The sequence below is a fragment of the Bufo gargarizans genome, chromosome 1 (assembly GCF_014858855.1).
Source record: "Bufo gargarizans isolate SCDJY-AF-19 chromosome 1, ASM1485885v1, whole genome shotgun sequence".
Lineage (NCBI taxonomy): Eukaryota > Metazoa > Chordata > Amphibia > Anura > Bufonidae > Bufo > Bufo gargarizans.
In genome coordinates this window covers 540611107-540623765 of record NC_058080.1, presented here as the reverse complement: position 1 = coordinate 540623765, position 12659 = coordinate 540611107, and the positions used below count along the sequence as shown (strand labels likewise).

Sequence of the window (12659 nt, the reverse complement as noted above, 5' to 3'; positions counted from 1 at the left end):
ACACACAATGGCTAATAAGCCCCTTTTTTCCTGTCACTAATAAACGACAAAAAAAGCTTTAGAACATATATATAACTGCACCGCACATGGGCTAATAAGACGCCAATAACGAGAACGGTTTGCTGGAATTACAGAGGTATTGCACACCTGAAATGAGCAGCAGTATAATAGCAATTTTTATCCCCAGTCAGTGGAGCAAGGTGTAATAGGATTGTTCCTATTACCCAGACTGTAAACTCCCCTACTGAACCCTGTTCTGCTTCAATACTGTGGAATAATTCCTCCCTATCCTTTCGCTACACTTTCAATGATCTTTCCCTGAACTTCTATTGAGCAAAATATAAGTTTTCAAGTCTTTCCTAGCACTTTCCCTAGCACCTGCTGACGTCTCTCCCTGCACTAAGTACACTGGAAAATGGCTGAATCTAAGATGGCTGATGGTATTTATAGGGCTGTGACATCACAGGGGCTGGCTGGCTGCTGATTGGTTGCATACATGGCATTGTGGGTGGTCCCTCATTCCCAGAGTTCCTTGCTCCATGTCCTAACGTGCAGCAGCCACTTTAGGAAAAAATGCGATCTGTTTCGGTGCGGATTCGGTGTGAATCGAATAATTTCTGAAATTCGGATCGAATTCCACTTCGTCAGCTTCGATTCGCTCATATCAATTGTTGATTTATTCTTTTATATGGCCATAAAATTGATACATTTGTATGTTCCCTAACAATCACACTAACTATAATTGGTCGCATACAGTACCAATCATTGCTCTGTGTAAATATAGCTAAACAATCAATATTCTTAGTTGATGTTCATTTCCAGGAGAAAACGTACCAGTGTAACGGGGCCCTTACTGTATATCTTTTGTGTCTTCTATTATAGTACATTGCAGTGATTATTCACCCTGATCAAAAAGTGATTTTTGGTGGAACAAAAGACCCCTGTGGCCTGTGCAGTCTGCAAAGAATTGGAATGGCTGATGGTCTGCGAAATGAACACTACTCACGGATAATCTGTGAGTTTCTACAAAAACATCTACAAATACCTCCTGACAGGCAAGTCTTGTGCACATTTTTATAATTACTGCATAAGGGGGAACAGTGACCCCAGAAAGCTGCTGAGCCACTGAGCCAGAACGTGAACTTGACTTCAGTGCAGGAGTCAACACTGCAGGTGTTTGATAGGAGCTAACAATAAAAGTCTGAAGGTCGTAAGGCTACTTTCACACTCGCGTTTTGGCTTTCTATTTGTGAGATCCGTCCAGGGCTCTCACAAGCGGTCCAAAACAGATCAGTTTGCATTCTAATGCATTCTGAATGGAAAAGGATCCGCTCAGAATGCATCCGTTTTCCTCCGTTCCGTCTCCATTTCGCTTTCGAGGCAGACAACAAAACGCTGCTTGCAGCGTTTTGGTATCCGTCTGACGAAACGGAGCCAAACGGATCAGTTTTCTATGACACAATCTGGCCCAATAGAAAACAGCTATGTTAAAGATAATACAAACGGATCCGTTCTGAACAGGTGCAGACGGCTGTATTATCTGAACGGATCCTGTGCAGATGCATGACGGATCCCCACCAAACGCGAGTGTGAAAGTAACCTAATATAAATCTGTAGGAAAATACTTTTTTTTACAAATTCTCTTCACTACAATGTAACATCTGGCTTCTGAGAGAGTTGTCCATAGCAGGCAGTCAAATTGCAACTATCATTTTTTATAGGTCCTGTGGAAAATGGCAGCTGCAAACTGATTGTTAGGATGGGAAACTGCAGCACTTTGTGGATCCAAATTGTGGATCCACAAAACACGGATAGCGGCCATGCTTGTTCTGCATTTTGTGAAATGCAATGTCCGGGCCCTCCAGAGAACTGTCCTATCCTTTTCCGTAATACGAACAAGAATAGGACATGATCTATTTTATTGCAGTGCAGCGGAGTGGACATACGAATGCAGACATGACACGTGCTGTCTGAATCTTTTGCGGACCCATTGACGTGAATAGGTCTGCATCCGACATGCAAAAAAAATGCGAATCAGATGCGGACAAAAACAGTTGTGTGCATGAGCCCTTACACTGCACAGGCCTCTCTTCAGGTAGAAATTAGACAGTTTTGGGCTCAAGGGTCATTGAAAGGGATTTAGGCTGAAACCTTTCGGTCCTGTGGGGGGGCCTGGTTAGATCCTTGCTATGGGGCCCTTACTTCTCTATGTACACCACTGATGCCACTATTTATACAGGTGTGGCAAGCTGGCTGGTCTGTATCTCCTAACGTGACTTTTCTCACAGGTTCACTGGCACACAAGCATGCGGCATCTAGGAAGTGAAAGTTGGCTACACTCGATCCAGGATACCTTTCTGTTGCTGCGGGTGTTGTTGCATCTCTGCCCCTATTTAGACCCTGAGGGGGAGGGGGGGGGGGGCAAATTGTGAGCAACACTCCACTAACCAACTAACTACCATGTAGGGTTTAGCTGGATTGCTTTCTTTCCAGTTGTAGTGTCTTTCGCCACTCTATGCGATCTGCATGCTACTGACCATGGGGTCCTGTCTGGTAGTTACATACAGTACAGATGCATAAATTAGAATATCATCGAAAAGTTAATTTATTTCAGTAATTCAATTCAAAAAGTGAAACTCGTATTATAAAGATTCATTACACACAGAGTGATCTATTTCAAGCATTTATTTATTTTAGGCCTCTTTCAGACAAGCATGTCCTGTGTGGAAATCAATCTCCGTGTGTGAGCGCAATATGGACAGTGCTCGTTTTGCAGGAGCACGCGGCATTTCACAGTACACTTTATAACACAGACTCTGCATTTCACTTAAACAGGTTGTCCCACGAAAAATATTCAACAGTTTTCAAAGAAGCCCCTGGGGTCTGAATACTTTTGCAATTGCGTGTAATTAAAAATTTAGCATAGCCACTGAGTTATTCAGTTAAATGTATCTGTATAGCTCTTTTCTTTGTCCCGCTCACTGAGAAGGACACACATGCTCAGTTTCATCCTTTAACTGCCCCCTGAGCTGTCATAGGGCGAGAGCTACAGAAGAAAGACACGCCCCCTGAGAAACTACACTCCCCTTGAGCTGCCAGCTTGATATAATTCTAGCAGCGCAATTGGGGCAATGAATGGGGAGATCTTTGGAGCCATGTGAGGTATGGTGATACACGAGATGGCGATAGTGTTTCAAATCAAGGTCAATTCATCCTACCTGGATGATGTTCCTCAATGGAGTGCCATTTAACTGTCTGTGTTCAGCAAAGTTTTTACCCTCCTCTCAAAGATTTCCAGTGTGCAGCACGCATGTCTCTGAGATCAGCACTCAGGAATGAGGCCTTCTCAGCACAATGGGAGGTTGGGTCTGTCTGTTAACAAACTATCCCTAGATCACTACATTACAAGGAATATCATTACACAGAATATAGAAGGTAGTATTAAAGGGGACAGAACCAATCAGGACTTAATTAACCCCTTCAAGACCAAGCAAGTTTTCCACATAAGGACCAAGCCACATTTTGCAAATCTGACATGTGTCTCTCTGTGTGGAAATATCTATGGAACGCTTTTACTTAGCGATTCTGAGATTGTTTTCTCATGACACATTGTACTTCATGTTAGTGGTAAATTTTAGTCAATATATTTCACCTATATTTATAAAAAAAATCTAAAATTTACCGAAAATGTTAAAAAATTCAATTTTTTTTTAAATTTGAATGTCTCTGCTTTTAAAACAGACTGTGATACCTCATAAAATAGTTGTTACTGTACATTTCGGAGATGTCTACTTCATGTTGGCATCATTTTGAAAATGTCATTTTATTTTTCAGGAAGTTAAAAGGCTTAGAATTTTAAAAGCAATTCTTACCCTAAGTTCACACCTGAGAGTTCCTATGCGCTGTAAAACGCTCAACAAGGAGAAACCAATGCTTCCCTATGGGAATGGTTCTCACCTGGGCGTTTTACAGCGCGTACGATCGAGCTGTAAAACGCCCGACGCTCAAAAAAGTTCTTGAGCTTCTTTGGGGCGTTTTGTCGCACGTTCCCGTACATAGACTTTCGGGAACGCGCAACAATGGGCGTTCGCTTGTCTCTGTATGCGCGATTGCAAACGCCCGTACAATCGCGCATACAGAGCGCTCCTTTCGGAACGCTCAGGTGTGAACCCAGGGTTAAAGTTTAAGAAAATTTCCAAAACCCACTTTTTAAGGACCAGTTCAGTTATGAAGTCACTTTGTGAGACTTACATAGTAGAAACCATCCATAAATGACCCCATTTTAGAAACTACACCCCTTCTAATTATTAAAAACTTTTACAAACTTTGCTAACCCTTTAGGTGTTCCACAAGAATGAAAGCAAAATTGAGTTTTTTTTTGCAGATTTTCCATTTTAATCCCTGTAATACAGCAAGGGTTAACAGCCAAAGAAAACTCAATATTTATTACCCCGATTCTGCAGTTTACAGAATCACCCTATATGTGGTCGTAAACTGCTGTATGGACAAACGGCAGGGTGCAGAGGGAAAGGAGCGCCATATGGATTTTGGAGGGCAGTTATCACTGGAATAATTTTAAGTTGCCATGTCACATTTGAAGACCCCCTGATGCACCCCTAGAGTAGAAACTCCCAAAAAGTTACCCCATTTTGTAAACTATAGGATGAGCTGACAGTTTTATTGGTACTATTTTGGGGTACATATGATTTTTTTATTGCTAGATATTACGCTTTGTGTGAGGCATGGTACCCAAAAAATGGCTGTTGTGGCACAGTTTTAGTTTTTTTTACGGAGTTCTCCTGACAGGATAGATCATGTGTTTTTATAGAGCAGGTTTATATGGACACGACAATACCAAATGTGTATTTTTGTTGTTTCAGTTTTACATAAAGCATTTTTGAAAACAAAAATAATGTTTTTGTGCCTTCATTTTCTGAAAGCTAAATTTCTTTTTTTCTGACGATCATCTTGTGCAGGGGCTTTTTTTTACATTTTGAGGCCTCATGCACACGACCGTTGTGTGCACCCGTGGCCGTTGTGCCGTTTTCCGTTTTTTTCTGCGGCTCCATTGACTTTCAATGGGGCCGTAGAAAACTCGGCTTGTGCACCGTTTTTACACCGCGCCCGTGACCCGTGTTTCGAGGCCGTGAAAAAAATATAACCTGTCCTATTTTTTTCACGGCCAACGGTTCACGGGCCCATTCAAGTCAATGGGTCCGTGAAAGAACACGGATGCACACAAGATTGGCATCCGTGTCCGTGATCCGTGGCCGTAGGTTGCTTTCATACAGACGGATCCGAAGATCCGTCTGCATAAAAGCTTTTTCTGATCTAAGTTTTCACTTCGTGAAAACTCATTTCCGACAGTATATTCTAACACAGAAGCGTTCCCATGGTGATGGGGACGCTTCAGGTTAGAATATACTGAAAAACTGTGTACATGACTGCCCCCTGCTGCCTGGCAGGTGCTGCCAGGCAGCAGGGGGCAGACCCCCCCCCCCTGTTTTTAACTCATTTGTGGCCAGTGCGGCCGCCCCCCCCCCCCTCCCTCCCCTGTAGTTAACTTCTTGGTAGCCAGCCCCCCCTCCCTCCCCTGTAGTTAACTAATTGGTGTCCAGTGGGCCCCCCCTCCGTCCGCTATAGATAACTCATTGGTGTCCAGTGGGCCCCCCCTCCGTCCGCTATAGATAACTCATTGGTGGCCAGTGGGCCCCCCCTCCGTCCGCTATAGATAACTCATTGGTGGCCAGTGGGCCCTCTCCCCTCCCACCCCCTCCTAATTAAAATCGCCCCCCTATCATTGGTGGCAGTGGTGAGTACCGATCGGAGTCCCAGTGTAATCGCTGGGGCTCCGATCGGTAACCATGGCAACCGGGACGCTACTGCAGTCCCGGTTGCCATGGTAGCTTAGCAATTTGTAGAAGCTTTATACTTACCTGAAGAGCAGCGATGTCTGTGACCGGCCGGGAGCTCCTCCTACTGGTAAGTGACAGGTCTGTGCTATAAGCAATGCGCCGCACAGACCTTTCACTTACCAGTAGGAGGAGCTCCCGGCCGGTCACAGACATCGCAGCTCTTCAGGTAAGTATGAAGCTTCTACAAATTGCTAAGCTACCATGGCAACCGGGACTGCAGTAGCGTCCCGGTTGCCATGGTTACCGATCGGAGCCCCAGCGATTACACTGGGACTCCGATCGGTACTCACCACTGCCACCAATGATAGGGGGGCGATTTTAATTAGGAGGGGGAGGGAGGGGAGAGGGCCCACTGGACACCAATGAGTTATCTATAGCGGACGGAGGGGCACCAATGAGTTATCTATAGCGGACGGAGGGGGGGCCCACTGGCCACCAACGAGTTAACTACAGGGGAGGGAGGGGGGGGCCCACTGGACACCAACGAGTTTACTACAGGGGAGGGAGGGGGGGGGCGGCTGCACTGGCCACCAATGAGTTAACTACAGGGGAGGGAGGGGGGGCGGCCGCACTGGCCACCAATGAGTTAAAAACAGGGGGGGGGGGGGGTCTGCCCCCTGCTGCCTGGCAGCACCTGCCAGGCAGCAGGGGGCAGTCATGTACACAGTTTTTCAGTATATTCTAACCTGAAGCGTCCCCATCACCATGGGAACGCCTCTGTGTTAGAATATACTGTCGGATCTGATTTTCACGATGTAGCTCATATCCGACAGTATATTCTAACATAGAGGCGTTCCCATGGTGATGGGGACGCTTCAAGTTAAAATATACCATCGGATTGGAGAAAACTCCAATCCGATGGTATAAAAGAACTCCAGACTTTACATTGAAAGTCAATGGGGACGGATCCGTTTGAAATGGCACCATATTGTGTCAACTTCAAACGGATCCGTCCCTATTGACTTGCATTGTAATTCAGGACGGATCCGTTTGGCTCCGCACGGCCAGGCGGACGCCAAAACGACTTTTTTTTCATGTCCGTGGATCCTCCAAAAATCAAGGAAGACCCACGGACGAAAAAACGGTCACGGATCACGGACCCACGGACCCAGTTTTTGCGGGCCGTGAAAAAAAACTGTCGTGTGCATGAGGCCTTATTGGTACCATTTTTGGGTACATATAATTCTTTGATCATTCAATATGACACTTTTTTGGGTCAAGGTGACCAAAAAACTTGCTTTTTTGGCACAGTTTTTATTTATTTTATTTAACAGCATTCACCTGAGGGGGTATATCATGTGATATTTTTATAGAGCAGGTCATTATGGACGTAGCAATACTGAATTTATTTTTTATTTTTATTTCAGTTTTAAACAATAAAAGCATTTGTGGGGGAAAAAAAACAATTTTTTTTTGTCACCATTTTCTGAAAGCTATATTTTTATTTTTCTGCCGATCATCTTGAGTAGGTGCTCTTTTTTTGCGGAAAAAGTTTACGTTTTTATAGGTAAAATTTTTTGGGTACATAGAATTTTTTTAATCAATCGATATTACACTTTATGTGGCAAAGTGACCCCAAAAAATTGCACTTATGGTGAGGGGGCTTTTATTTTTTTATTTTTTTACTTGAAACGTTAATTTTTTTTTATTATAAAAAAACACTTTTTCCCTTTTTATCTTTGTGCCACTGTTGGACTTCAGCTTTTCAGGGTTTGATGCTTATTTCAATTGTACTGAATTGAACTGTCAGGTTCTTACACAGTAAGACGCTGACAGTTGCCTAGGAGACCCAGCCTGCAGGCTGGATCTCCTGGGCTTCCGTAGCTGGCAGGCTCTGATGCCTGTGTAAGGCATCGGAGGTGCCATGGAAACCATCGCCCCCCCTGTCAGCGCAGCAGGGGGGGGGGGGCGATAGAGTCAGAGGGAGCCTTCTCCCTCTGCAAACTCTGCTCGTGCTGTGGTCAGTGCTGACTACGGCATGTGAAAGGGTTAACCGCTGTATGCGGTGATGCCGGCGGATGCAGCAGGGGCCCAGCTATCAGTAACAGCCGGGCAGGTGCAGCTCCTGCACCCGCCCGATCACATCACATACATGCATGTGAGGATGCGTCAAGAAGCCACATTCCCTCATGTACGTGACAATGCGTGAATGGGTTAAGTATGGAAAATACCCTTACAACATGGGATAACCCCTTTGATAAATAGAACAGTTTACCAACATTATAAGTGCAGCACCACCATCATGACTCCCATGGCTACCTGTGTTGTCACCACTTACAGTATACATTCATGCACATGATATACATGACATTTCAGCCACAGTAGTGCAATTTTATTTCACCTCAGTGACAGAAAATCCACAGCGTATCTGCCAAGTGTGAACATCCTCCCAATGTGGGTCATTCGCAAAGTCTTTTTACGCCGGTCTATGTTTCCCCTCTGCACTGCCATAGAATTCGGGTAAATTAGGAGCACCTTTGGCAGTCCTTGTATAAGGAGCAGTTTTTCACAAACATTTACACCTGTTTTCAGCTGTACATGTTAGTACATTTTCCCGGGCCAATTTAACCACTTCAGCCCCCCTAGCTTAAACCCCCTTAATGACCAGACCACTTTTTACAATTCTGCACTACACTACTTTATTGCTACTGCACTACACTACTGTTTATTGCTCGGTTAAACAATTTACCACCCAAATCAATTTTACCTCCTTTTCTTTTCACTAATAGAGCTTTCATTTGGTGGTATTTCATTGCTGCTGACATTTTAATTTTTTTTTATATTAATCGAAATTTACCAAAATTTTTGCAAAAAAACTAAATTTTTCACTTTCGGTTGTAAAATTTTTGAATTAAAACTACATTTCTATATACATTTTTCTCTAAATTTATCGTTCTACATGTCTTTGATAAAAAAAAAATGCAATAAGTGTATATTTATTGGTTTGGGCAAAAGTTATAGCATTTACAAACTATGGTGCAAAAATGTGAATTTCCGCATTTTGAAGCAGCTCTGACTTTCTGAGCACCTGTCATGTTTCCTGAGGTTCTACAATGCCCAGACAGTAGAAACACCCCACAAATGACCCCATTTCGGAAAGTAGACACCCTAAGGTATTCGCTGATGGGCATAGTGAGTTCATGGAAGTTTTTATTTTTTGTCACAAGTTAGCAGAAAATTATTATTACAAAGTCTCATATTCCACTCACTTGTGACAAAAAATATAATTTTACATGAACTAACCATACCCCTCACGGAATACCTTGGGGTGTCTTCTTTCCAAAATGGGGTCACATGTGGGGTATTTCTACTGCCCTGGCATTTTAGGGGCCCTAAAGCGTCAGAAGTAGTTTGGAATCCAAATTCGTAAAAATGCCCTGTGAAATCCTGAAAGTACTCATTGGAAATTGGGCCCCTTTGCGCATCTTGCCTGCAAAAAAGTGTCACACATGTGGTATCTCCGTACTCAGAAGGAGTAGGGCAATGTGTTTTGGGGTGTATTTTTACATATACCCATGCTGGGTGAGAGAAATCTCTAAAAGTCAACTTTTCCAATTTTTTTATACAAAGTTGTCATTATAGAGAGATATTTCTTTCACCCAGCATGGTAATATGTAAAAAGACACCCCAAAACACATTGCCCAACTTCTCCCGAGTATGGCGATACCACATGTGTGACACTTTTTTGCAGCCTAGATGCACAAAGGGGCCCAATTTCCTTTTAGGAGGGCATTTTTAGACATTTGGATTCCAGACTTCTTCTCACGCTTTAGGGCCCCTAAAATGCCAGGGCAGTATAAATACCCCACATGTGACCCCATTTTGCAAAGAAGACACCCCAAGGTATTCCGTGAGGTGCATGGCAAGTTCATAGAAGTTGGTTTTTTTTTGGCACAAGTTAGCGGAAATTGATTTTTTTTAGTTTTTTTCTCACAAAGTCTCCCTTTCCGCTAACTTGTGACAAAACATTCTATCTTTCATGGACTCACTATGCCTCTCACCGAATACCTTGGGGTGTCTTCTTTCCGAAATGGGGTCATTTGTGGGGTATTTATACTGCCCTGGCATTTTAGGGCCCCAAATTAGGAGCCCCAAATTTTTACTTATTTGGATTCCGTGAGGTGTATGGTGAGTTCATGTGAGATTTTATTTTTTGTCACAAGTTAGTGGAATATGAGACTTTGTAAGAAAAAAAAAAAAATATTCCGCTAACTTGTGCCAAAAAATAAATAAATCTTCTATGAACTCGCCATGCCTTCAAAAGTGATCTTTTTATAGCGCCGCAGCGATTTTATGGTGTTTATGCAGTGATCAGAAAAAAAATAAAATCTTTCACTGCGGTGAGGCGGACTGAACGCAAGTGTGCGCACAAGATCAGGCCTGATCGGGCGAACACTGCGTTTTTTGTAGAGCCTATAGAACATGTCCTATTCTTGTCAGCAATTGCGGACAAGAAAAGGCATTTTCTATATAGTTCTGGCAATGTGCGGATCCGCAAAATGCGGAAAACACATTGCCGGTGTCCGTGTTTTGCAGATCCGCGGTATCCGTGTTTTGCGGATCCGTGGATCCGCAAAATGGAGCCTTACAGGGGGGTGGAGCCTTACAGGGGGGTGATCAATGACAGGCGGGTGATCAGGGAGTCTATATGGGGTGATCACCCCCTGTCATTGATCACCCCCTTGTAAGGCTCCATTCAGACGTCCGTACGTGTTTTGCGGATCCGCAAAACACATACGGACTTCTGAATGGAGCCTTACAGGGGGGTGATCAATGACAGGGGGTGATCAGGGAGTCTATATGGGGTGATCACTCCCCTGTCATTGATCACCCCCCTGTAAGGCTCCATTCAGACGTCTGTATGTGTTTTGTGGATCCGCGGATCCGTAAAACACATACGGACGTCTGAATGGAGCCTTACAGGGGATGATCAATGACAGGGGGGTGATCAGGGGTTAATAAGGGGTTAATAAATGACCGGGGGGGGGTGTAGTGTAGTGGTGCTTGGTGCTACTTTACAGAGCTGCCTGTGTCCTTTGGTGGTCGATCCAAGCAAAAGGGACCACCAGAGGACCAGGTAGCAGGTATATTAGACACTGTTATGAAAACAGCATCTAATATACCTTTTTAGGGGTTAAAAAAAAAAAATCGCATCTACAGCCTGCCAGCAAACGATCGCCGCTGGTAGGCTGTAGATCAGCTAGTCTACCTGCCGATCCTGTGAACGCGCGCGCCTGTGTGCGCGCGTTCACAGGAAATCTCGCTTCTCGCGAGAGGATGCGCCGGCGCGTCTAGGAGGAATTACAGGGCCGCCGCCAGGATGCGATCCTGCGTGCGGCGGTCCTGTACTGGTTAATATTGATTAAATGTGGTGTCAGGTTGCATATTTAAACTTTAAAGAGCTATAATTTGGAAAAAAAAAAGAAATACTTTACATTTTTTGCATGAAATAAAACTAAAAAAGGAAACAAAAACCAAAAAAAAAAATTATAAAGACGACCAACATGTCACAAGATTACCTTGAATCGGCTTTGCTGTTCTATACTGTAATCTGTCCAGTAGTTTTGCTTAAAAAACGACTTTTATAATTATGCTAATTAATCCTGAAGGTGCCTAGAGGGGCGTTATGTTCCACTTTGTGTGCCCAGTAACGCCCCCCCCTGCAGTGCCCAAAACGCCTTCCTCCTGAATCCCTAACCGCCCACAGCGTCTCATCCCTCTCCTCCCCCTCCCTGACGGCCGAGTGAAGTCTCGCGCAGACGCAGTACCCACTGAGGGCTGTGCCAGTGCGATTTGTTGGAGACTGAGGGAAGAGCGAGCATCGGACGTCACTGGGCTCGGCGCATGCACAGTGACGACGATAAAGCTCCTGCCCTCAGTCTCCAGCAAATCGCACTGGCGCAGCCCTCATTGCGTACTGCGTCTGCGCGAGACTTCGCTCGGCCGTCAGGGAGGGGGAGGAGAGGGATGACAAGCTGTGGGCGGTTAGGGATTCAGGAGGAAGGCGTTTTGGGCACTGTAAGAGGGGCGTTACTGGGCACACAAAGTGGAACATAACGCCCCTCTGGGCACCTTCAGGATTAATTACCATAATTATAAAAGTCGTTTTTCAGAAAAACTACTGGACGGATTACAGTATAGAACAGCAAAGCCGATTCAAGGTAATCTGTGGAGCATGACTGGTTTAAAATCTGAATTTGTGTTCTGAGAGGTGACAGAATCCCTTTAAAGCACTGTGCTTGAAAAGCTGCCGGGAGATGGCTGCACTCCCAGAGTACAGCGGCTCCCTGAAACAGCTGATCGACGGGGGTGCCATAACTCAGCTAAGCCACGCCCCCTGTAGAAGGAAAAAAAGTACAGGAAGAATGTAGGGATAACTGTGGGTGGGGGGAATGGCTTCTCTCCCCCTCAGTCAGAGACTGACATGTCCGCGGGCTCCAGGCCCTGCACCAGACGGAGGACAGGGAGCCAAAAAACCGTCTGTCCGGCCTAAAACTGGACGTCTGGCTACCCTACTGTCGCCTGACCAGTGTCGCCGTGTGGTCCTACCCTTATGGAGAAACAAATAACCACAAAGCTAGTTAAAATACATCACCTACACCTGTTTCAGTGCTGCTACTGAACCATGCAGTCCTATGCAGGAGCGTGGTTTGCGTTGGTTTATCAAACTTGTTTGTTTTGTAAAACTCTTAAAATGATCATTAATGGCTACAGTCAGTGGGAGTCATTTATTAAGGCCGCCCT

At 44.7% G+C, this 12659-nt stretch overlaps 1 protein-coding gene across 1 annotated transcript in view; it reads left to right on the top strand.

Moving 5' to 3' along the window:
- Positions 1-12659, top strand: part of LOC122924434 (macrophage migration inhibitory factor-like) — a 44112-nt gene that overhangs the window by 27858 nt on the left and 3595 nt on the right. Inside the window, exon 2 of the mRNA XM_044275530.1 lies at positions 883-1055. Coding sequence (XP_044131465.1) covers positions 883-1055 — 173 coding nt within the window. The remainder of the gene's footprint in view (positions 1-882; positions 1056-12659) is intronic.